The 25972-nt window shown below is 37.1% G+C and overlaps 3 protein-coding genes across 12 annotated transcripts in view; 2 read left to right on the forward strand and 1 right to left on the reverse strand.

The window, feature by feature from the left end:
* The window catches only part of LOC110860011 (dual specificity tyrosine-phosphorylation-regulated kinase mbk-2), a 32317-nt gene extending 20781 nt beyond the window's left edge, over nt 1-11536 (forward strand). For 5 of the 7 annotated variants that reach the window (XM_022109053.2, XM_035859760.1, XM_022109055.2 and 2 more), the window contains exons 4-13: nt 774-1002; nt 1104-1271; nt 4093-4298; nt 4386-4447; nt 4513-4654; nt 5904-5976; nt 7756-7910; nt 9414-9553; nt 9639-9716; nt 9870-11536. In XM_022109053.2, the coding sequence (XP_021964745.1) occupies nt 774-1002; nt 1104-1271; nt 4093-4298; nt 4386-4447; nt 4513-4654; nt 5904-5976; nt 7756-7910; nt 9414-9553; nt 9639-9716; nt 9870-9987 (1371 nt within the window). In that variant the 3' untranslated portion in view covers nt 9988-11536. Of the gene's footprint in view, nt 1-773; nt 1003-1103; nt 1272-4092; nt 4299-4385; nt 4448-4512; nt 4655-5903; nt 5977-6627; nt 6980-7755; nt 7911-9413; nt 9554-9638; nt 9717-9869 lie in introns of those variants that run through there. The other 2 variants (XR_004837125.1, XM_022109057.2) reach the window with 2 other exon arrangements.
* Nucleotides 11537-11641: 105 nt separating this feature from the next.
* On the forward strand, nt 11642-22139 carry LOC110859812. 4 transcript variants are annotated; one of them, XR_004837128.1, is made up of 13 exons: nt 11642-12093; nt 12160-12404; nt 12467-12890; nt 12981-13150; nt 13223-18101; nt 18184-18252; nt 18325-18416; nt 18996-19079; nt 19172-21025; nt 21099-21291; nt 21377-21597; nt 21676-21754; nt 21837-22139. XR_004837128.1 is itself a non-coding variant. In XM_035859762.1 (4 exons), the coding sequence occupies exons 1-4, from the start codon at nt 21076-21078 to the stop codon at nt 21993-21995; spliced, it is 675 nt and encodes a 224-aa protein (XP_035715655.1). In that variant the 5' UTR covers nt 20986-21075; the 3' UTR covers nt 21996-22118. The 4 variants fall into 4 exon arrangements, 1 of the variants encoding a protein (XP_035715655.1); XR_004837127.1 differs by having other exon boundaries at nt 19172-21291; XR_004837129.1 differs by having other exon boundaries at nt 19172-21268.
* On the reverse strand, nt 22094-25941 carry LOC110859811 (FAST kinase domain-containing protein 1, mitochondrial). The gene is made up of 8 exons (XM_022108806.2): nt 25807-25941; nt 25559-25643; nt 24538-25488; nt 23165-24466; nt 22935-23082; nt 22722-22848; nt 22524-22640; nt 22094-22439 (listed from the first exon to the last, which is right to left on the reverse strand). The coding sequence occupies exons 3-8, from the start codon at nt 25455-25457 to the stop codon at nt 22120-22122; spliced, it is 2934 nt and encodes a 977-aa protein (XP_021964498.1). The 5' UTR covers nt 25458-25488; nt 25559-25643; nt 25807-25941; the 3' UTR covers nt 22094-22119.
* Nucleotides 25942-25972: the final 31 nt, after the last annotated feature.

Here is a 25972-nt window from a genome sequence, read left to right on the forward strand (position 1 = left end):
ATTGCACACATTCCTTGCCCTACATGGTTTATATAGTTGGGTGCTTCCTTTTTTGGCCAGAGTGGCACTTGTAACTCGCTTTCCTCCTCTCCAGCTCATAATTTTCTCCCACGTTTTTACCCATCATACGACGAGCGAGTGCAGTACGAAACCAGCTGCGGAGGGAAATCAGAGGGAATTTTTCGCTCTCCTCTTCGTCTGTGTCCTCAAGAGAGATAGAGAACAAGGACAAGGCATATATTTATTGGGACAGAACAACGTGTTCGTTCCGTGTCTCCCTCCGAGCATTTTGCAACTTGTCGACAAGGGAATGATAGATAGCAAAAGTAGACAAAGAAGGACAGTTTTCCTGGTCATGCAGGCGTGTATCCAGACAGGAGTAGTTTGACTGGGATTTGTTTAAGAAGGAGGTTATTGAGGTTTGGTGCTAATAAATTAGTGATCAGGTGTGAATTAAAAGTTTTCCACGACATAATACTCGATAATATAACTGCACCTGCACCAATTAACAGTTTCTTTTCAATTAGTATGTTTCTTGAGATGGAGGAAAAATGTGGTTAATGATTACCAGTTGGTGTCATAATTAGTAGAATTTAAGGGGTGACAGGTGTGTCTCAAATGTGGACTGGACATACGTTTCAGTTCGATGTATTATAATACTTTCCCCCCTTTTCGAAATGGCAAACAAGTAATGATAAGTATTTTATATTTGCATATTTAGTTGAAATAAAATAGGAAATTTATTAATTTCAAAATTATTTATTTTTTTACAGGCCAACCAGAAGAAGCAACCGATACCATCCGTGGTCAACAACAACAACTCCTCGTCAAATGGAAGCAGTAGCAACAAGGACGATTCGGGTACGACGACGTCACCAATTTCTAACAAAACTACCACCATTGTTAGCAGCAACAATGCTCTATCCTACTCGACAACTAGTGCAAACTACTCATGCAAGACGCAAGATAGTGATATTATTTCGTGGCCTTTGACTCCTGAAGGTAATCTTTTCAATTTGTCTGTAGAAAAAAATGCCAAACTAACTTTAACTCGTCACGGTCGAAAATCTAATAAGTATTTTGTGGTTATATCGCATGTTCAGCCGCAGTAGGATACTTTGCTTCCCGTTTAACTTCGTGGGAGCTATCAGAAATAAGCAAGTATCCGCAATCGTGGTATCTGGGGCAGGATGCTGTGAGAAAAATTAGCGGAGAAAAGACCAATCCTCTAAACGCGGGGTATGACGATGAAAACGGCAACTATCATAAAGGTGAGACAAGTTAAATATTATTAAGTATTTAATAAACCACAGACAGACAATATATCTACATGGTATGCAAGTAATGGTTATCATTAAATGGAAAGGTCAGTCTGAGAATAATATGAGATTTTGCTTACTTTGCAATTTGAGACATGATTCATTTATCATCGTCATCATCATTACGCATAAGAATAGAATAGCACAGTTTCGACATTATTTTAGTTGACGTAAATGCATCCAGTTAGTTGAATTATGATCTGGTTTGTTGCTTGAGACAAAAAATATTCCTTTGGGTTACTCCTACGCTATCTTTCTCTAGACTTTTTCCCCATTTTTCCTTTACACACCATACATTCAGACAACAAAGGAATAGAATTATATTAACCATTCCGTCGATACAGTCAAGTGTCGTGCAGGCAGACGATGTTTTCCTCGACAGTCATTTGGAAGGATTTGCCTACATCCATCTTTCACCTCTTCCCGTATTTTCCTTTCTCGGAAACGTATTTATTTGTGCAGCTGGATGAGAGCCACGAGAATTCCCAGGTTGCTCTCTTTCTCTTCCTCTCCTACAAAATCCACCAAAGACGAACCGAAAAGTGCACAGCACACAAAGCTGGAAATTAATTTGGTTTGATATTCGATGGTAAAGTCCCATGATAAATAGTTTCCAGGAAAGGAAATGTCGAGAGTTTGGTGGTAGTTATTGTAATATGCTTAATGTAACGTAATTTATGTCCCAGGAACCCACCCAATTCTTCAAAATTCCATATAAACTCGGCCTTATCATTATACATATACTGAGCATCGTGACATTACAAGATAAAGTGGTGATAATCCGTAACGAACGCTATGCCGCGCTCTCTCTCTCTTCTGTCTGATCATTCATGTTTAACTTAGACATTCCTTATTGATGCTGCCCCAAAATAGGTTTATTGCTTTGCTGCCAGCACAAGTAATGACGCATTCTCAGAGAAATGCAATAGTAATGCAATTTCTCCTTGTCGTCCTGGCTGGTTGATTTTGAGTACGTGTTTGAGTACTTGGTTGGATAGACCTTGAATCATCAACACGAAAAAGCAGTGAGATTATGAAATTTTGAAGGGCACAAAAAGTCAAGAGCTGCTTTCTCCTTTCCCTCTCGTTTCGTGGAACTAGGTGACCCGAGGGATATACAGGAACAAGCAAAAGCTCATAAAGATGAAATTCAACGTGAAGAAAATCCTTTTGACTCTCGCACTCTAAAATTCTGCACTTATACATAGGTACCTACACTCTAAAACTAAAGTTTAAAGAGGGACGTGCAAGTGCCACCACCCTTCACCTCGGATTTTGATCACTTTGCCCATTAGTAGCCTCACACCATCGCCATGCCACCACGGACCACGTATTTATCATTCTGTCGGATGCAGCTTGACAACCATTTGTTTCACGATGGGCAATGTCAGACAACGGGCGATTGTTCAAAGGTTCATCAAATGTGACAAGGACTATTACACGAATTCACTTTCACCCTTTATCTCCATTCCACCTTCAGTTTCATAGGCGAACAAATATTCCGTTATAACTTTTGCGCACTGACCTTTGGCTCTTACTTAAAGCTGCTTTTCCCCTCCACGCGTTTAGAGTTAATTCGATTTTCACTAAATAGAATTAATTAAACGGTCACGTCAGATTCTCATCAATCGGAAATGTCTTCTTATCTTATCTTGATAACGTCTGCTCCTCTGCAAGTGACTCGTTACACAAATTTCCCATTAATCTGTCCCGGAAAGACGATGCAATTTTCTTCTCGGAATTCGTTTTGATCAATCCTCCGAAGGAAAATTAAGCGTAATTGTTACAAATCTTGGTGGGGGACTTGGCAGCGGAGCACATACCATGCATCAATACTGCGACATGTAATGTAATATGGAAAGCCTTGGAAATGGAGAACGTGCCCCGCAAACCACGAGTTATCATTAATCATGCATTTTCTCTGTGATGTGGTTTTGCTTGATACAGACAGAACCTTACATAACAGTTCTTGCTACACTCGAGTGACAAATTGCAAACGTGGACCCATTCGACTGCGTCCGCTTTCTCTCTCTTGCTGGGTCTGAAAATCCGAAAATAAGTTTCATCTTAATTGGATGAAGTGTGCCTGGCTGGGATCTCTAGATCTTACCTAAGCCGTCTCGTTACTACTTTCTTCTCTGCAACCTTGCTTGATTCCCTTGTCGAACTGATGATCAAGTAAAAGCAAGACCGACGAGACGAATTTGTCCACAAATATACTCGTAATCCACCCACTCAACCACTTTCCGGACAAATTGTTTCGAATCTTTGACTAAACTAGTATAATGAAGCCAAATTGAAAACACTTAACCTCCAAAGTAGCTAACCTTGTACTTTATTTAATACTTTAATTCCAATTTAATAGAGAACTTTTTGCGATCAATCTATCTACTAGCACATTGTTTTCATGTATAGATATAAATTGTATGCTATACATACAATTAATTATTATTGCAAAGTTTCGTTTGTGACATGACTACATCGGGATGAGTAATATGCGAGACGCGCACTTTGCTGGGGACGCATTCATTATTAATCTTTGTCTCTTTCTCTCCATAGTCTATTGCTTTTAGTCACAGCACAAAGTAGGAAATCAATACTGCCCGAACTGGAACACTCGTACATGTTTTGTATTGCATAGTTTTAGGAAGTCGTTGAACTACTTGCGCCATAATATTTGCTATCAAGTAGTTTTATGAGATACGGGACACATGATGCACCATAAATCTCGACACATCCTTATTGTTCTTTTCTTCTTCTTTATGTGTTCCAGTGACCCGGGATCATTTGGCCTACAGGTACGAAATATTGGAAGTAATCGGAAAAGGGTCGTTCGGCCAAGTTATTAAAGCTATAGACCACAAAACCCAGAGTCAAGTGGCAATCAAGATAATCCGAAATAAGAAGCGATTCCATGCCCAAGCTCTAGTTGAAGTCAAGATCTTGGAGCATTTACGCAAACGGGACCATGATAATACGGTAGCCACTTGATACGATAAGGATCGGATTATTAGTCCTCTATTGTTAACCATATGTTACTTACATGAAATTATTCATTTTTTATAGGTTATACGAATGTTTAGTTCCTTTTACTTCCGTAATCATCTTTGCATAGTATTTGAATTGATGTAAGTGATGGAATTATTCTAATTTGAGACATTTTGTATTAATTTTTCCTTGCTAATATTTTTAGGTCACTCAACCTGTATGAACTTATACGACGAAACCACTACCAAGGTTTTAGCACAGGACTCATAAGGAAGTTTGCTGTCTCACTCTTGAAATGTCTTGCCCTTCTCAAGAAGGAAAATATCATCCACTGCGATCTGAAACCGGTAAGAATAAGTTTGTTACCTCTGATAGGGATTATTTATATAAAATTGGGGTAAAGTGGGTCAGACTCAGCAGGTGCCTTTTTTACTACAATTTATAGTGCATCACTTGCTCCTGGAAGTTTGTCGTCAAAGCTTTGTGATGACAATCATAAATGCAAATTGTTCAATTCTGTTAGAAGCCAGCCACAAAATGACATTGTTCCCGATTTCATACACCACTGTCTCGTTACACACATAAACTTGACAAATTCAGCTGCATGCCTGGTTTTGTAGTTTATTTTCGTGACACAACTTTTCATTATTGTGCTGCTGTATTGTGTTCTGACTGACTAATGAAGAATGTCACTCTACCGCACACCTTTGTTGGTTGGGAGACAGGCAGACAGATACAGTTAAATTTCAACCGTTGTTCTCACATGAATTGGATTAACTGTGGATATGGTGTGGAATGTAAAGTAGTTATGTTCATGTATATCACTGCTAGTAGTATTGGCAAAGGTGAGAAAGGCTTCTGGTTCATGAGAAAATCTTAACTGGATTTACTTGATCGTGTCACTCAATCTTACATTATTATTATTATGGCTACGACTATCATGAGATCTTTTTGTCATTGCATACATAATACGGTCGTACATACGTATAAATAAAATCTAGTTCACGACCTGTAAAAGTCAGTGATGAATTCTACCGTCCAATTGTCATGAGCTTATTGCATAATATGCAGCTTCCCATCTATTATATAAGAAAAATCCAATTTCACTGGAAAATACTCTTTGAATAGTTACGTAACGAATTCTGAAATTTCGTATTCCCGATTCGTTTCATTTAGGTCTATGGAAAATTATGTGTAAAAACTTGTTGCAACACCGAGAAAGAATACTGGATAGGTTTGCATAGAACAAATCACCATAAATTTGTGCGTCCTGTAATAGCAAGGGTCTCCTCATTATCGGACAGCATAATGCGCATATTGGATTTGGCAAGCCTAGTTTTGCATGGATATTACATTTTTCTCTTCCCTCCTTACAACAATTCCGTCGTTGTGAAAGCATCACAATGACGAAATTAAGATAAGCCTTCTTCTACCTCGGTGGATGATGAAGTAATAATATTTAGTACATGCACGTATGTTGTAGAAACCGTTTGAACTGGATGCATTGGAAAATTTAATTTTAAAATAAATGAGATTCTTGAAATTTTTTTATGAATATTATGAATATCAATTCATCTTGTTTTTCTCTTCTTCCAGGAAAACATTCTTCTACGACGGAGAGGTTCCAGCGCAATTAAAGTGATTGATTTCGGCTCCTCTTGTTTTGTCGGTAATTGGTCTTTTTAGCCATACATTAAATTTATTATTTAGCTTAAAAATCTAACACGTTGTTATTCACGTTGAACACTTGGAGGAGATCTATAATTTAACCTTCGTCAATTGACTCATCTGCTGAACTATCCTTCTCAAGATAAGACTTTTCAGCCTTTCCCTTTTGTGAGGCATTCTCTTCTTCCCACTTAGCCAGATCAATTAATCCTTTTTCATAATCCTTTTCGAAGTCGGCAATTGATTTGGGATCCTTCAGTTCATAAATAGACGCACAATCTTCATTTTTGCTATATCCACGTTTCCCTTTTTTGTACATCTTGAACCAATCTGATGAAGTTGAACTTAACGGTTTAGTTGGTATGTCATTAGCACATGCATTTGATAAATATTTCGCGATCAGGTTCACAAATGCACGATAGGAAGAGGTATAGATGGGATGTTTTTCCATGATAAAGTTGGCAATATTTGACGAGGAGCCTCTGTGATCTGCCATCTGCATCAAACATTCAGCAACAGGAATTTGCCAATGCACCTCCTTAACTCTATAAATTTTTTGTGGTCACGGTTATTATAATTTAATGATTTTATAATAATTATTATTCATATGAGTATTTTGCATACCTTTTTTTACGTGGCGTTATTTTTGCAGTCCAGCCAGTGGTTTCCCCTTCCATGTCCTCGCACAATTTTGTTTTAGACGGATGAGGGGTGTAACTCGGTGCCCCATTCATTCCTCGAACTGGGTCCAACGTTCCAAAAAGGTGCATGTACTTCGTCTCCTTTTCTGTATATGAATTAGACAAACTAGTTAGAAATTGCAAAACAAACAAATAGACACAATATAATAATTATTATTACTTAATCTTTCTTTATCATCTTTAACCTCCTTCATGAAAATGAACCGCATGAACAGTTTACAGTCCCCAGTAAAATGGGAATCCACCCCACCTGCAGTCTCGGGAATGTCAGAGGCACCAATATGATTGTTCATCCGATCCTTCACACTTTTTCTTCCTTTTCCGGATTGACCAAAATAGAGTGGACCATGATATTGCTGAGGGCAGGTAGGATTTGTGCATATAATGCAATACACACCTTTCGCTGGGAAGTTGCAGTGGAAAGGTTGATCATGGTCCTTGAATCGGAGTGGTCGATGTGGATATAGCCTAATGTTAATTCATTTAGTTATATTTAGTATGTACATATATATATATATTAGATAATTGACAACTACTTACATATTGGGGAGACTTTCACCCTCGAACACAAAAGGACATAATCCACAATTCAGGCCACATTTCACTGTTTTCCTCACTAAAATAGGACCATTGTCGTCATCATCGCTCTCTTCACTTTCTGCGAGACGTGGGGTTTTAGGGGAAACTGCCGCTGATGATGACGATACACTTTCACTAGTGCGCTTCCCCTTCAATATATTCATACATTGTGCAATGACCTTATTTGCGGTCACAATGTCCCTATTTGACCTTTCAATCACTGCAAACAGTTCATCCTCACTCATGTCCTTCAATTTCTTCTCCATTATTATTATTTACTAGCAATTATAAAAATATAAACAAACGCACAAAATTGAACACAATGGAACTGTTTGATTTTGTTTCCCCCTCTCTCTACGGAGGAACAAGAGATATTAGAGAAAGTTGGGAATATGTTTTCCATTTCTACAGTGTGTTCAAATTTGATCGAATTATATAATTCCATTATATATAATTCCATCAGGATTAAATTAATTAAATCAATATTTGTTGTTTCTCAGAAGAACGTGTTTTCTCCTACATACAAAGTAGATTTTATCGGGCGCCGGAAGTAATTTTGGGGATACCTTACACCACCGCTATCGACGTCTGGAGTTTAGGATGCGTTCTAGCCGAGCTCTCAACTGGTAGCCCCCTCTATCCTGGGGAGAGTGAGGGGAGTGACCTTTTCGACCTTTTTTCCATTTTTTAACACTCCATTTTTTAATATTTATTAAGGGGTGAAAGCCCTTTATGTCCGTTGGTCCGATAACTTTTGAACGACAAGACATAGAGACTTGAAATTTTGAACGTAAGCTTCTAACGTCAAAAGACAGGACTAGTTCGAAGATGGACACTGTGGGTCACACCCTTCAAGGTCAAAAGGTCATGAAACGTCCTTTAAAGGTCAAATTGAATATACGTACCAATTTGAACTGAAATTTAACCACGAATTCAATGGTGACTTCCATTTTGACCTCAAAGGTCACATGAGGTCACAAAGGTCGTCAACTATTAAATTTGATACATGTGTCAATTTGAACTGAAATTTAACCTTGGATTCAATGGTCACAGAAAGGTCATCAACTGTTAAATTTTATATATATGTCAGAATTGTTTAAAACACGTCAGACATGTCAATTTTAACAGATTTTGAACGGGAAAACACAATATGGTGTTCAATTTGACGGATATAGCACACTGCTTTCACCCCTTGCTTACATTCGTTGTAACGGTTTATTTCTATATATACGATACGTGGCATCATTTCGTATTAATTTTGTGATATATATATATTTACTCTCCTCATTCACATCGTAAATAGGTCATACTAAACTAAAAGCCGAAAAAAGAACTTGTGAGATAAAAAAAAATATTAAAAGCGTGCATGCATGATCCATTATCTCTATTTATACATACATCTAATACGTGCCCTCAATTTGTGTTCCATAATCATAAAAAACAGTTTTTTCATGGAATTTTTCATAAAAGTTTTCCACTAGAAAGGAAATCTCACTTTGTCCCATTCCAAAATTTCGATGAAATTGTAACAACCTGTTAGCTTATCGCTCTAGCGTTCGTGTTGACTAACCACTGATCCCAATACATACAAACCGAGTTTTCCCGTCCTTCATAATGTTACTTAGTTTGCCAACTTTACGATCGCGTCATGTCCTGTCTTCGGTATTATGGATGGATTTGTATAAAAGGAGAAAGCAAACAACACGTTCATCATCCACAAACCAACACATCCTGTCTGTCTCTCTCTCCACTTTCCCCTCCAGCCCTACTTTAGTTTGTAATCTATACGATGTTATCATCACATATTGAAGCAGCAAACATGGAACGACAAGTTTTCGGGAAAGGTTGTTTTGCTAAAACAATGTAGTAATGTAGCCGCAACATGAAACTTCCATTAATCCGGCGACACAACCTCGACAAATATTATGCTCGTGTTGTATGTGCAGTATTGGTAACATTGTTCGGATGAGACTTATTGTGATAAAAGTGATGTGCATTATTTCTCATATTCAAATCATATCAAAAAGTGTTTCATCACGTCAACGAGAATATGTATGTATGTTGCTGCATGACAAATAGTAACGTGATACTCGGAGAAAGTAAACATGGAGAAATGATACTGTCAACTAAAGGGCTATTGTATAATTTCTATTTTTAGGTGGAACAACTTGCTTGCATCATGGAAACTCTGGGTCTACCAAGCGACGGTTTGATAACAATTGCCACGCGCCGGAGACTCTTCTTTGATTCGCGGAATCAGCCAAGATGCATTCGTAATAGTAAAGGGAAAATACGCAGGTGATTTTTTAATAATGAGAATTTTTGCAAGTATTGCAAATATTCTGAACCATTTTATTGAAAATATTATATGATCTGCTTCCAGACCCGGAACGAAGGATCTTTCCACTGCAATTAAATCTGATGATCTCGATTTCATTTCTTTCTTACGAAAATGTCTGACGTAAGGATAAATTAATTACATTATCACCATGACTTTCCCAGGGGGTCTGTATTCATATTTATATAGATTTTACCCTTAATTACTTATTTCACTTTAAGTCTTCGCGGAAATGACTGAAAACTAAATTAATTTCCGATTAATTATTATTAACAGTTGGGATCCGCAAGAAAGATTGACCCCTTCCCAGCTACTGCAAGAACCTTGGATTTTGGCAATCCCTGGTTCTACAGACGCCGCAGCGAATCCAGTCTCCCGGAAACACTACGTATAATAACTTCTGTTAGCCTCAAATTTAAGAGGATAGGTAGATCGCAAACTAGGAAGTGTAGCACGGGTTAAGACAAAAATCCGACTGTTAGTATGTTTAAGGAAAACACGGGAAGATATAGAAAAACATGGCTCATGATATGATCTCAGAGATCTCATTTGAGGATAAAACCACTGGAAATTGAGTACCAAGTCAAAGTTTAATTATTACTAGTATGAATATTTTCTATAGAGTTATACATACGCAAAATTTTTGAAATTCGTGTTGCAAAACGATTTCAACAAGCTTATTACCATTCATTGCTTATTCTCTGTCATCCTCCGCTCGTGGAGTTCCTTTCTACTTCGTAAATACATAGAACACTTTTTACTCTACATGTACGTATTCATTCAGCTTCATCTGCGTAGTACTTACGTAATATTATGTATGTACTTATACAACAACAAAAAACCAAATTGGGTAACAAAAAAGAAGAGGTTTAACAAAAAGCTCAGGGATCTTTGGACAGATTTTGACTTAGACCTTGCCAATTTTAAAATGTTTCCTTCTTCTTCTATTGAAGAAGGAAAGTCAATCCCAATTTACCTACAAATCCTCGCCCGCAATTTAAAATAGAATAGCTTTCAGGGTGAAAGTTGTTAGTTTATACGGAAAAAAGTCGTAACTTTTTGGTCATTTTGTACCCTCAAAGAAGGAGAATAATAGTAATAACAAGTCACAAAAATTAGTAAACAACTTTCACCCTAATTCTAAGGACTATAAATAGAAAGAAAGATTACAGATCATTAATATTATGCCACAAACAAAATAACGAAGACCTTAATACCATTCCTTTGTTTTTATTCTATGATGAATGATGATTTTCTATAATTTACATCAACCAGATTTCATATCGAAGATGACGAACAACTAAAAGAATATTTATTTTATTCAGTCGAAGAAAGAATAATTATTTATTTTATAGTTTTGCACACAGATATTAGACTACCTACGTACATAATAGTTTTAACGATTATAACGAACATTCGCATCCCGATATTATTTTATACAAACAAAAGAAATGCGCGTATCACTAACTGTTCTTGTTGTGAAAGTAGAAAGAAAATAAAATAATTGGAGGTTTTCCTCGTATATGTAGCTCCTATTATTGTTATTATTTGTTACATATTATCGACAGTTGCGATTTAATGATATCAGAAACATGACAATGATGACGAAATGATGAAATGTGAGCGCTTTGTGAAGATATATTGCTACATGAATTAAGCAGAATCGATAATGAAATTATAATGCTTGATTCACTAAACTGTTATTTTTATGTTACCTGTTTTTGCAAACTCGGATAATAATAATGAACTATAGATGTCCATGCGACTACATATTACATTGTGCTACAGTTTTTTAAAAAATACATGATTTAATTATTATTTTGTTTGTAAACGTCGTGCTGTTTATGAGGATGATTGTTATCAGCATTATTATAGTTAAAAAATGTTAATTCCAGATGCAACTTTCACCAAACCAATAAATGTGATAAAGTTTGAAAATTAGATACCTGCGTGTACATTGTCTATACCGTGGAATTATTTACATTTGACTCATCGTTATGTCCATGAATCAATATAATATAGTTGCATATTATGCCCATTATACGAACTTATAATACAATACACCCACGCGTAATTACTTATTGTAATGATTTCATTTCATAAGTCTCATTTCGTAATTGCGTCTGGATTTCACTTTTACGTCATCCTGACCTGACGAGACTGGAGATCTACGATGATATGAGAGCCCATTCCGGTAATCTTTGCATAATCAGTGCATTCTCAATTTCATCAATTTCAAGGCCATTTTAAGAATGCAAAACCAGCTAGCCGTCCTAATACACTCTCACCATGACCAGGGAAATAATCACGCAAATTACAAACTCGATGATAACAAATGTTTAGAAGATTGGTTGATGAAAATGACATAATAATAGTGAATATTTTTGCACTGATTCAAATTTCAAAAAATTACAAGCATCATCCATCTATTTAGTTTGGTAGTCCTAAGTTTTTCACGATAATACATCAGCCAGTTGACATCCCAGAAAAATAATTGACCGTAAGTTTTAATTTCTTGTCATAACTCTAAACCCATCATAATAAAGCTCATGTTCGTTGTTCGTAGAAGTGAGAGTGAGTAAGCGAGTAAACAAAGCTGCACATGAAACGTGTTTGTGGCCAAGGAACAAGATTGAACACGGCTAACTCGTCCAGTGTCAAACAGGAAGAAACTCGTCTCAGAATTTAAGAGACAGCATTTCAAAGGCTGAATTGAATCCCAGTTGTCTTATCATTTCAGTCCTCCAGTTACTGAGACCAGTCCTCCACCGAGAAAATTGCTGTTCACCAATTACAATAACTGGATAAAAAGTAAGTGTTTTAAAAATCATTGCTGAAAAACATAGATTTCAGGAAGTTTGACCTTTATTTAGAGGAGAACAATGACTCAATCAGCAGCTCCACCCACTGGAAAGTCATCCTCTGACAAGGACGATGACCCCAATTTCGTTGACATGTCCTCCATTCCCGAATTCTTGTTGGATGTCGAAGCCGACTTTTGTCTCACTTGGGCCATGGATGTCAAACTCACGCAGAAAAAGGCAGAGACAATTATAACGTCTTTCAACATGATAAAAACAACTCGCGATCGTCTCTCTCGAATTTCGCACCATATTCTGAAAAGTTTTTTTCTTTGGTTTTTGCATAAAAAATACCCAAAGTTTTTAGCCGATGCTAAAAAAGAAATTGCAGTTGCGGCGACTCTGGTTGGAGAATGGTCACAGGAAACAAAGGTGATAAAGTGCTATCACACGTACTACGGATTCGTGGAGGATTATATCGATGGAGTTGACTATGGTTAGTAAGGGTAGTTAAAATTATATATGCAGTTGGTTGGTAAGCATGATACTGTTTTTGTTATCTATATGATTTTATTCTTTTGTGTAGTCGTTACAGCCATGAAAGTCTTAATCGAACCGAGCAACCAGAATGTTGACAGAGGAATCTTGTGCGATCTCCCCACGGGAAAAATGCTGGCTGGCGTCCTCCACGTAAAACAAGAGTTTTTTCGACCATTTTTTGATGAAATTGACTATCGTGTCAAATTGTTGGAAAATGTGAGTGACTATTATTCACAAACTTAATGTTGCTCCTGTCATTTATTTATGGTTACTATTGTTGATTTTCAGATTCGACTCCTCAATAAAAGTGATACTCGGGCGTGCCTCTACTTGGCAAAAACCCTCGGCCAAAAGAGAAAGATGGAAAATTTCATCTCCGCACCGAGCCACAAAGAGATGGACTTGCTGGCCGAAGGACACATGAAAACCAAAGGGGACCACAGCATTGTTATCGAGCTATGTTATTGCTTGGCACAATTTTTGAGGAATTCCATAAATCTTCGTCATTTTTGGCCAATTCCTTATGGGAAATCACATGTTAAATTTTTTCTGATCAAAGGTTATGAACCCTACCTATGAACCCGGAACCGGAACCCGGAACCCTACCTATGAACTTTGGCAAAATTCGAAAATTTTGTCTTTTCTCCTCTATCTTAATTTATCCATCGAGTTCCCGGAATTTGGGTGTGAGGAAGAGTATTTAAGTATTTTATTTGGAGAAAGTAGTTGAGGGGCGATTTGAGTCGCCATAACGATAATTCTGGCACGGGTATAAAACTCATTGCATGCACAAAAATCAGTCAGTGTGTCGTGAGAGCTGCCTGGAGAAGGAAGTAGAAGAAAGAAGTAGAAGCATAAATAAGCGGAAGAAGAAAAAGGTTAAAGGGTACGTTTTAGGGCACTGTAGAGTCAACTTTACAGGTAATGTGTTAGAAGAGTCAACTCTTCAACACCAAAAGGTTTCTTTTTTCGTGTCACGAGAAGTGACAATTTGATGTATGGGGTCAAGTTAGTAATTTTATTTATTGGGTCAAGTCAGCCATCTTCTCACTCCTCCCTTCAAGCCACATAGTTATTTATAGTTATTTATTTGGGGAATAAATACTCGGGGGTTTGTTAATTGTTAAACTATGTTGTGGTGTCATATTTATTTTAAGTTAATGAGTTGTCAAATGGTCCGTAGAGTAATTTTCTAAGCACAAAACATTATTATAATAGCAGTAAAGAACCCGGGTAGTGCGTTGAATACGCAAAAGTGTCGTAATTAGTCAGGAAGGCATAATTCGTCACAATTGGGGGCTCGACCGGGAAATTACTGCGTTTTGATAGTTCGGAATTGGTCATTTTGGGTTAGGTTTTGGGAAGATTTTTTTTTAAAAAGGGAGGAATTAGGTTGAAAATCCAATTCGTCTGATCAGGTCATACTTTCTTGCTGAAGAGAAAATCCAAAAGGTCAAATAGAGAAAATTTTTTAAGAGGATGGGAATTCCTCTGTAACTATGGCTAGCGGGACTAGGGGTGCAAAGAAAAGAGAAAGACGTCAGCAAATGGCGGATTTGGGTGTAGATGAAGTTGTGCGTAGTGCACCATCAAATGTAAATAATAAACGAAGGGAGAGACGACATCAAGAAGCTGATTCAAATTTGAATGTGAATAGAGATAGGGATGAAGCAGTGCAAGGTTCATCATTCGAGTCAAATAGGTTCTCAAGGTTACAAGAAGTAGACGAAGGTCATCAGGAGGAGGATGGAAGTCAAAGCGAGCTAATTAGCAGTGGAAGTCGAGTAGTTCAGGAAAAAGAAAGTGAAATGCAAGAGGATAATTTGAATAGTAGTAATAGTCGCACTCAGGTAAATAGTGTTAGTGAAAAATGGTCAGATTCAAACGATTTACATGATTTGGTAAAGCATTTTGTTCGAGAAAGTCAGGGTACAAGTATTCAGGTTGCGGGTGCATTAGAGAAGTTGGCAACTGTGTTGGGAGGATTGAATATTTCTCAACCAGGTCAGGTTTCGGGGTCGGTAGAAGGTAATACTCGATTTCTTCCTCATCTAAAAAGTAAGGATTTGCAAATTCCAAAATATGGTGGAGTACACGAGGCTAAGACTCCATTTGATTTCTTATCTGAATTAGAAAAATATAGACTGGCTGCAGGTCTCAGTGAATTTCAAATGTTCAATTCTGTAGTTCCGTTAGCTCTAACAGGTCAAGTATATGATTGGTTTCAGTTCATAAAGGACGATGTCAGTTCTTGGGGGGAATTCTGTGCAGTTTTTCGGAAGGAGTTCCAACCTCCTGGATATGACGAGGAATTACGTAGGGAATTAGAGGAACGGACACAGGGACCCCATGAGACGTTGTCACATTACATAAGAATTATAAATGGGTTTTATGAACGAATTGATCCCAAAACACCTGAATCTGTTAAAATTGCTAGGATTTTACGACAAATGCATCCGAGTTATAGACAAAAAGTTTTGAGAACTGGGGAAGAATTTGTTAGTATGAGACAGTTGGCAGATGCAGCATTAAAAGTTCAGGAAGATATTTGGTATGAAAAGGAATACCGTGAACCGAAACAGTTTTCTGTGGTAGAGCCATCTTTGGCTTATAAAGTTCCACAAGCTCAAAAATTACAATCGAGTCCGCCTTGGAGTAAACCAGTTAACAATCAAAATAGGGATTTGCAGCCTAGTTCGTTTGATCCATATCGACAGTTTCACTCAGAACCAAGAGGCTTCCAAAAATTCCAATTTTCGAGTAATAATTTTAGTAGAAGTAATCAGAATCACGGTTTTGAGTCGTCATCAAGAGAGAATCAGTCATTAGAATTTCAAAGGAATGCTAATCAATTTCAAGGACAAGCCCAACGTTTCCCTACGAATCGTCCATTTAATGCAAACTGGGGCAATCAAAGTTCAAGTGAAAGTATTACAAACCGTCCTCGTAGCTTTTCAATGTCTGATACTGTTTCTCCCACCAATCAAGCTGTTCAAAATCAGGGTAACAGGGCTATTAGTTCGGAGAATGTTGATGGAAGTTCGCAACGTAACAGAGCTTGTTTTCGGTGTGGGAGAGAAGGACATTTTGCTCGAGAGTGTCAAGCAAATCAACCTCAGGTCTCGGGAAACGCAATCAACCTGAGCCGAATTTAGGTTGCGCGGCTCGGGTTGCCAATAATACAAGAGAAGGCAACCAATTAGAAAGTAGAGAATCAGTTATGACGTGGGATCACAAGTCTCCTTTAATTAAAGTAACTATATGCGGCCGTAATTTCTTAGCATTGTTGGATACTGGAGCGTCAATTTCTTTAATTAATCAGGAAGTTATCGAGGTAGTAGAGAATTTGAATATAAAGAAAGAACAGTGTCTTACAAATATTACTTGGGTTAGTGGAAATTCTGTAACGTCTGAATTTGTTAATTTAACGACTACGTGGATATCTGGGAAAAAGAGGCAGAAGTTTCATTTAGTTCCCGATCTTCAATATTCGGTTTTACTGGGACGTGACTTTATTTGGAGTAGTCAAATAGTAATTGATATATTTTCTGGAGGCTGGTATCAGGGGTCGGAGAGACAAAAATTGGTTCCATTCGATTGTGTCGGGGAGACTGGGGAAATTAAAAGATCTCGTACTGGCTTGCAAAGTATGGCTTTACATGATTTGTCGGTTGGTTGTTCCGAGACCGGAGGGGGTTCACCGCCACCTACTAGTGACTCCATTTTTGTAAAGAGCTTACGCACTGATGGTAGCGCTACTGTAGGCAAACAGTCAGACGTCGAGCCCCTTTGCAATGAGTTAGCTCTGAAATATTCTCAAGGCCAAGTGAAATTAATGGAGGAACTACGCAAAGATTTTGAGGAGGTTCACTTGTTTTTTGAAGACTCGTCGGTTGAGTTGTATCCTGGTCGAAATGAGACTAAAATTAGCACCTCCCCTCTCAACCTTGATGAACTTATTTCAAAAACTGGCCTGTCAGACGAGCAAAATAGTCAAGTTAAAAAAGTCATGGAAGAATTTGCTCCATTATTTAGTAAATCACCTGGGTATGCATGTAATTTTGAGCACGAAATTGATACAGGGAATGCTAAGCCTATTAAGTGTCATCCGAGACCCATGACCCCAGCTAAGAGGAAAATTTTACAAGGTTTACTGAAGGAATTATTAGATAAAGGTACTATTGAAAAATCGAGCAGTCCGTGGGCTTCAAATCCAGTCATTGTCCCAAAACCGAATGGCAAATTTAGGCTTTGTATAGATTTTCGCCCTCTTAATAAAGTAACTGTACCAGATTCCTATACAATGAGTAGAATTGACGATATTTTGACTTGTCTCGGTACAGCAAAATACATTTCCACTTTCGATATTACCGACGGATTTTATAATATTCCACTATCCCATAAGGATAAATGTAAGACAGCCTTTAATACGCCTTGGGGCTTATTTCAGTATATTATGATGTGTTTTGGGCTCCGGAATAGTCCACCAACTTTTGAAAAGTGTATGGATAAGGTATTGGGGAAATACAAATGGCGTTTTGTTGTAGCATTTGTTGACGATTTAATTATTTATTCAAATACATTTGAAGAGCATTTAGAACATTTGAGACTCGTTCACACGATTATTAGAGACACCAAATTAGGCGTCTATATCATGAGCGATCGCAACCCTACAGCTCATGAGAGTTGCTAAAAAAATTAAAATTTCCAAATTTTGCAATATTTTGCCCAATAAATGCCATTTTCTTTGGATCTGTAGGAAAGACAACCTCCCAGGCATGGTCATTTAGTCGACAACGTAGGTCTGTGCTATCCTAGTAACATGAATTGGACGTAATTGAACTTACAAATTGAAATAATGGACCATACAAGGTTCCTTAATAACGACATTGCCCGCAAGGTTTAGCTCACAGCTATGCCAGTTCTCAAGCGATTTCGCTGGTTGACCGCGCAATTTGTAGGGAATTTGAGTGCCTAAAAATAATGCCTCCTTCATGTTTGCCAAATCTGCTTGCAAAGTGAGCGAGCAGTGGTAGCAGGAGCAGTTGCCAAAACGTTACTCCGAGTCTCACAGCCCGCCACCACCACCACCACTGCTCGCTCACTCACTTCTTCTGAGCACACGTACAGGGTCGACGTTTCTCTTTCCTTGGGAAGAAAACTTCTGGTAATTTGTAGTTAATTATCAATTAACTAATTTGTGAGTCATAAATAAATAAAAATAATATGTATTCGTGAATTTTGTACAGATATTTCTCTACATATTACTCGTGGTCATCATCAAATCGTCCCCGTCATCTCGTCACACGATGTCCAAGGTAAGTCGTCTTTTTTTAATTTGATCTCGTTGAATTTAAATAAAGCAAGATTAACAAAGAATTTAATTTTAGTAATATTCTTGAATATTCGACATCATCGCAGCCCTACTCAGAGCAGCAGGCTTCGGATTCTTATTCGTTTCGTTTTTGTCTTCTTCTTCGTCGTAAGTTTTTACAACTATAACTAAATAAAAATAACCCATTTTTACAGAAACAATTAATTCTGACTGTGAAACGTAAAACGACTTGCCTGGTCAATATTTTTCGAAACTTTTAGTACAGTTGCCTAGTTATAGTAAAAAAATAACATAATTTTCTGCTGGAAATGTAAAAATACTCGCATTCATTGAAAAATCGGTGTTGATATCAAAATATTTGTCGTTTCGTCGTTTCGTATATTCTATCCAAAGTTTATTAGTCAATCGTTGACAAAATTTTTACTGTTCTTTTGGGAGGATTTGTTTCATAAATCCACACCCTAAATAATCATGATCCAGCCTCGGTTGTTGTGTTATCCCAGAGCCAGATTATCAATCAAAATTATTCATATACTGAATCGAAGATGGTGTAAGTTTTAGTAATTTTTCTGAAAACTATAATAACCAAGTAATTTTACCGGTTTCTATGTACAAATTTAGAAAAAATATTGACCAGGCAAGTCGTTTTACGATTCACAGTCAGAATTATCTGATTTGACGTTGCAAATAATTGATAATAATCCGTCGAATGGTTTCTATGTGTAGAAAAGCCACAAAATCTATTTTTGTGTTGTTGGACCTGAAGTCGTCTTCCTTCGATTTTTCGCATTTTCTTCCTCCAGAGGACAGGTTAGAACGTTTTTTTCTGATTATTCGAAAGCAGTGTATAAATTTAGGTTAGCAAATGTATATTTTATTCATTATTTTCTTTTTCCGTTTAGATATTGCAATAAAAAATCGTCTCCCCCTAGAACAGCAGACTTCGGATTCTTACTTGAGGTTTTCCAAGAATTACGAATCTTTATGGAAATATCTATTTGGTTCATTAATCATATGTATGAGTAGTCATTAATTGTGTTGTAGGATAACCACCTGGATTGAATTTTAGTTATTTGTTATACATACATTACACATTAGTAATGTTTAACTGCTTTGTGCGGTATTAATAAATTACTGCTTAGTGCGGTTTAATAAATAGCTGCTTAGTGCGGTTAAATAAATAGCTGCTTAGTGCGGTTATTAATAAAGGAATTTGTTTCCCAAAATGTCATTACCGAAAATACAGAAATTAACTGTCAATGATTCTGTTTTTCATTATCATTCATGGAATGCTAATGGAATTGATGAGGTCAAAATTAAATGCATGATGCCCACTTGGACCGGAAGTGATTTAATTTTCATTCAAGAGACTAAATTGAATCCCTCCGATGAGCAAAAAATCCTGGATCTGGCTCTGACGTATGGGTTCAACGCTAAATTCCACAGTTCATTGAAGGGCAAATATTCAGATTACATGAGTTATGGAGTTTGTGTTTTTTACAAAAGGGGACTTGACGTAACCTATACGAATATGAGTAAGGCCTTTCCCGATATATCCACGCAAAATAAGGAAAGAATAATGATGATTAATGTAAGGCATGCAGTAAATGAAAACAACGCAATTTATTTTGTAAATGTTTATCTTCCATGCAATCATCATGGTGATAGTATTAGAGATGCTGAACGGGAAAATTGGGTTACGACAATCGGCCAATTATGCAACAAATTGAAAAATAGACATGCTATTTGGATCGGTGATTTTAATATGATGAAGTTAAACACTGATTTAGTTTCATCAATGACATCTTCGGACCCAAGATGTGTATACTATGAGAAATGCATGGAAAAATTCAACGAGTTTAAGTTTGGGAATGTGTGTAGCAAATTATGGCCACAAACAATTTTCACAAGATATGCGTTTGGCTCCAATAAGATTTACAAATCTAGATTGGATTATGTTATAGTCTCTCAGTCGATGAAAAACTTCAACTTGATGGTGGTGCCCAGTTATGATGAAGCAACCATGTATCTTAGCGACCACATCAATTTAAAATGTTCTATTCGTTGTGCATCAGAAGAACATCCAAACATAGAGTGTGCCCCAAAAATTGAATGTAAGCTTCCTGATTTGCAAAATGCAAACATTAGAAGTTGTCCATATTGTTCAATACAGCTAAAATATAATAGCCGTTCAAACATAGCTCAACATATTATGATTCACACGAATGAAAGACCGTACAAATGCGAAAACCACTGTGGGTTTCGAACCAATGCTAAGCCATCCCTGTCGTACCACATGTCGGTATGCAAAGGTTCTTTTGAAAGTCGCATGAATTATTGTCCTGATTGTCCGGCTTACACTCCAATTAATGAGCAATATATGCAACATATAAAAATCTGTGCAAAGAAAAAAACAAAATTTAATCCTCTCGCAAAGTTTAGTTGTCAAAAATGTTATTATGACTGTGACACACCATCTAAATGGGTCAAACATCAGGAAACTGAAGTACATAATGCTGCGCAAATATTGGTTTGGTATTTTTGTCTTCCCTGCAATTTCTGTACATACAATGAAAAGCATTTAAACGACCATTACGAAACAAATAAACACACTCGAATGCTCGAGTGAACATTAAGATGAACATTTAGTGAACCATGATAGACAAGAACAGCATTTACCCGTTAATGCTGTACAACAACAGTATGGTCTTTGCAGATGAGGCTGCAGTTGCAAGATTCATTATTCAACAAACAACGTGAGATATAAATTAAATATTCGAAAAAGTCTAGTCATGTTTGGAAATTCATGGATTTTAAACTAATTATCAGGGGTATGTGGAATGATGCACCCGACGCTGCCCCACTCTACGTCAAACTTGCAGAGATCCATTCTTCCCTACTTCCGGAGAAATTCGCCATGAACTCAAAGACTGTGACGCCTCTAGCTCTAGTTGACCGAGCACTGGAGAAGTACAGCAAATATAGCAAAGCGTTACATCGTAAGGCGAAGATTCTATTCAAGGTTTGCTGCGAGAAAGAAAATCATGGCATCCTTAAGTTACATAATACATTTAACTTTCAATGACTTAAACTATTTTTTTAAACAGTTGCATAAGCATGAACAAGGTCTGGTCTGTTTGGAGGCGGCCTTTGCTTGTGGAGAAACCAATTGTGATGCCTTATGCGATCTGATCTTTCGACTTATGAGATACCCAAATCGGGACAAACTGGACCCAATCTTCCAAAAGTACTGTTCAGATTATGGTGAAAATCTGTGGGGGAAGAGGAAAGTCGGGACGATTTATTATCTTTGTGGAAATTATTTGTGGTAATCTTTCTATTCTTTCCTTGTCTTGTTTTGTTTTAAGTGGAAAAATGCTATCAGTTTGTTTAATCATTTGTTTAGGATGCTGAATTTAAAAAAGGCTGCCGTGATCCACTGGCTCAAGGCTGAACAATCGAACCCAAACCCAATGTATTTTCAAGTAAGCTCTTTAACTCATTAAAATAGTAATCTACTTGTTTGAAAAGTCATATTTGAACTAAATTATTTTGTTCCATTCGCAGAAATTGCACATTCAAAAAACAAATTATAAATGGCACCAGTCGTCAGTCTTGCGATATGAGAATATTATACATTATTTGAAAGGGATGAAGAATGGTGTATTTGATCGGTATGCTCGGGACAGCTTGCTTTCAAAACTACAAAGTCTCCTTGACCAGTAAAAAATAATCAAACATTCCTGTTCATTTGTTAATAGTTAGTCAAGAAACGATACAAAGTTATCCTTAATTATAAAACACTGCATTCTCATTCAGAAATGTAATAAATGAAATATAATAAACATCGCTATTTATTGAGATTAAAAATTTTGGATTCTAAAAATTGTTGTTTAGCTGACAGTTCAGACATGTACATACTATTCCAAGTGTAAGGGTTTATAGTAAAAACTTCATAACCTAGAATTTCTAAATGACGCTGTTTTAATTTATATCCACCTTTAATTTGTCTAACATTTTTTGTAAATGCAAGGTTGGAGAGGACTAAAATGGCAACTTTTCTCTTTACATTGTCTGGATGATCTTTCCGAATTGATGAAAATGAGAGGGTTCTTGGTCGATTTGTAACTCGGATTGGTCGATTGTCATGATCAAACTTAATGACGAAATCTATTAGACACAATAGTTAGGGTAGCTATTTGTCAACTGGCATTATTAACATTATTTTTTATAATTCTCTGTAATAATCCTCACCAATATTGTAATAATAATCGTGTGGAAGACACACATTTGACTGGACTGCTCCTTCCCCTAACAAATCGGTTAGATTTTCCTGAACCTCATTGTGCAGATAGCTTTGTTTTGGGTGTCCTGCAAAATGCAATGCTAAACTTTAACCCAACATCAATCAACTTGATTCATTTAAACTGGCGTCATATATAATTATCGAACCTTGTGCTATAATATTTTGACAAAACTTTTCATGGAACCAGGGTAGTCGAGCATTTGGCACATCTAGGCACACAATTCGATTCAGCTCCATTAAATTCACCCTTAGTCTGTAGGGATACTGATTATTCTGAAATTAGAGAATTAAAAAAAATCAACTCAATAATCATCATTCTATATAAGTACACATTTAACTGTTTCGGATTGTTCGCTAACCTTTCCATAAGTATTTTGTATTTCCTCATCAATGTAGTCCAGGAATTCTACATTAAAAATTTTGTCAATCAACTCCCTACGAAATTGGTGGTGAAACCCAAGACTAAGGCCAGACTGGATAATGCCAAGTCCAAATCGATCAAAATTCCTGTAATAATTTTTAATTCCATTCGTTAACATACATAATTTTCAAATCAGACAAGAAACAAATGAAATTAATATCCACGCACGACTCAATCACACTTGCCAACTTCCCAAAGTCCACATTCTCATTTTCCCACCCCAGACAGTACGTTAAGTTCAGAAATTTGTCTATTGTCTCGGGATTCGTATGTTCCAAATTTTTCGTCACATATGAAGAAATCAACTCCATCGCTTCTGGATATAAATAACTTCCAGACATCAGTGCAGCACACACTTCTCTAATTTTTCTCGAGTCATATGAATCTGCCCCCATCGAAGTAAAAGCTTTCATCCCCACGTCCAACAAAGGAGAATCGCCCTTCATCCTCCGAATCACTGACAGAACTTTCCAAACCATGGACAAGTCGGCATCAGTGTCAGGTCTCACAAGTCTGAGGGCACACTCTTCCTCCAAAATGGAACATGCTTCACTCACAATCTCGTAACTCTTCCGATTTAATAAAGTCGGGTTTCTCCCAGATTTAATCACTTTAGATAAAGCACAATCCACCCCTTTCACAATGAATCCGATATCTAACGCCTTCATGTTCTTCACGAACTGTTCGAGTTTTGAAATATATTTCAAATCCATGTAGGATTGGTCAAACGCGATCAAAAACGAGATAATGGTTGCAAATTCGGACGGACTGATAACAACTTCGGGATGAGGTTCTTTTAAATACCTGTCTAACACTGAATAACACTGCTTCTTACAAATAGTTTCTAACCACGAGTTCCTATAAGAAAATGTAAGGGAGTGGGTAAAGTGTAAGTAGTTTTTCGCCAAGTGGATTGACCTCTTATACTCTTGTGGGTTAAGAACCAACTCTTTCTCCAACAAATTGACGGCACTATTCCAATACTTGTCATAAATAGTTCGATCGTCTGTTTTCAAACTTCGGATGAGGGGATAAATCACGTTTTGAATCGTGGAAAAGTCATTATTATCTATGCAGTCATTCGCTATTTGGGCAAGTCTCTTTTTCACCAAAGGCCCACGCATGAAGGTCCCTACATAAGAGATGAGGTCAATCCTGGGACGATCTTGGCACTCCTCGATGACACGACTCCCTCTAGACATTAGGGCCTCAATCAATGGCCAGGGGAGTGACCCGGATAAATACTTTTGTAGCGATAATAGCTCCATCAGTTCAATATCAGATGCCCTGTCCTTTATCTTATAACTGACTTTATGAATTAGTTCGGGCGGAGACAACTTTCCCGAGTCTAGTAAAAATATAAACATTTTGCAGTACGTGACAGTCTCAAAATCTGTGTTGTCGAGAAGTGTATTCAATCTTGTTGCATAGGCTTTGAAAATGGTCTCACTAATTACACGATTCGAGTTCCTGAGGAATTATAAAAAATATAATTATATAATGAATTTACCAATTAAATTTTAATGACTTATATTTCTTACCTTAATAAGATTGATACTAGGCGTACCTCAAGATCGTCAATCATTTCGTTTACATATTTGAAAATTGTAGGGGATAACTCTCCCATGATACACTGACCGTACAAGCCTCGTGATCTCAGGACAACGCTTAACCGACTCAAACCCGCTAGAGCGAGTCCTGGACCAGACCGATTCCTTCGGAGACATTCGTCTATCAGAGCCTCAATTACGACGATAGAATAATCCATCTTTTTAAGTGCGAGCAGTGATGCACATAGTGGTTCATCTTCCAGCTCTCGATGCATATCTAAAACGGGGCGCAAAACACGGTCCTTGAAAATTTGATTGGCCTTGATGTTCTCAATGAAGCCCGTTTTATTTCTTATGTCCTCCTCTGGGTTAAAAATTGGCCCGAGCTTGAACAGCAATTTTTGTATATCCCATAAACTCACTAAAGCTTGACTAGCAATTTTAGGACTGTAATTAATCTGCGGTACGCTAGAAATAATGTCAAATACTTCTTGGACAGAGGCAGCTTCGTAAAGACGTGAGATTGGTTCAGACTGAGGATCCGACTCGTCGATTGGATAAAGTTTAATCCGAAGGTGGGACATATCATGGTCATCGATATCACTATCTAATACTAATTCTTTGTTGTCCATGATGAATAGGTTTTCCGCATTTTCATCTTCTGCTGAGATTGACAAGGACTCTTGTGATGCTTCCTCTCGCATGATTGGGGGAAAGCTTCGGTTACACATGTCACGTTTGTAGTAAGTTGCACAGCATAATCGACAGCATCGTTGCGAATTTAGGGTCGAAGAAAAAACTTGCGGGTTGAAGCTGCTACCGTTCCTAATTATTTGATTGTTCCATCTCGATCGTTTTTGCAAAAGTCGTTGGGCCGACAGCCGACTCCATGATGTGCGTAGGCCCACCATCGAGAATTATTAGAACGTTTTAAAGAATCATCTGCAATAAGTACAACACATAATAAGATATCTGATTTATTCATGTCACCTGTAAATATATAAATGTATACCTTTCCATTTCCAGACAAGGTGAAAATCTTCCAATCTGCAATCTGTCGTCAGTTATTTCATAAAAATTTCTGCATGCAATTTGATCTGAAATTATAAACTAGTTTTAAAATGACGTTATTAATTAAATTTTTGTTGGGACAATGGACAATTACAAATTGTAATTTACAATTGCTAGTTGTTTTTAAGCCGGTATTAACTTTTTATGACAATTTATTTGTGTAATTATAATGAAATAAAAAATACTCACCGTGCAAAAACATCAAAACTTACTCTGCATCCAACTTTCTCTTTGCTTTCACTTTTTCGGTCAGAAAAATCAGTTGGATAAATAATTTGCACTTAAATTTCAGCAACGTGCGTGCTTTTTCTGCATCTCAAAAATATTTCATCACTTTCGCCTCTTCCCCGCCGCC

Source organism: Folsomia candida, unplaced genomic scaffold (genome assembly GCF_002217175.1).
Source record: "Folsomia candida strain VU population unplaced genomic scaffold, ASM221717v1 Fcan01_Sc028, whole genome shotgun sequence".
NCBI lineage: Eukaryota > Metazoa > Arthropoda > Collembola > Entomobryomorpha > Isotomidae > Folsomia > Folsomia candida.

What these genes read in the sequence shown, in the direction of transcription:
- LOC110859812 (XM_035859762.1), top strand. Translation starts at nt 21,076, where the DNA reads ATGGATTTTAAACTAATTATCAGGGGTATGTGGAATGATGCACCCGAC. An exon ending in AGGCGAAGATTCTATTCAAG is followed by an intron (nt 21,292 to 21,376) that starts GTTTGCTGCGAG and finishes TTTTTTAAACAG; the next exon opens with TTGCATAAGCATGAACAAGG. An exon ending in CAAACCCAATGTATTTTCAA is followed by an intron (nt 21,755 to 21,836) that starts GTAAGCTCTTTA and finishes TTCCATTCGCAG; the next exon opens with AAATTGCACATTCAAAAAAC.
- LOC110859811 (XM_022108806.2), bottom strand. Translation starts at nt 25,457, where the DNA reads ATGGTGGGCCTACGCACATCATGGAGTCGGCTGTCGGCCCAACGACTT. An exon ending in TTGGCAAGTGTGATTGAGTC is followed by an intron (nt 23,083 to 23,164) that starts GTGCGTGGATAT and finishes AAATTATTACAG; the next exon opens with GAATTTTGATCGATTTGGAC. An exon ending in TACAAAATACTTATGGAAAG is followed by an intron (nt 22,849 to 22,934) that starts GTTAGCGAACAA and finishes CTCTAATTTCAG; the next exon opens with AATAATCAGTATCCCTACAG.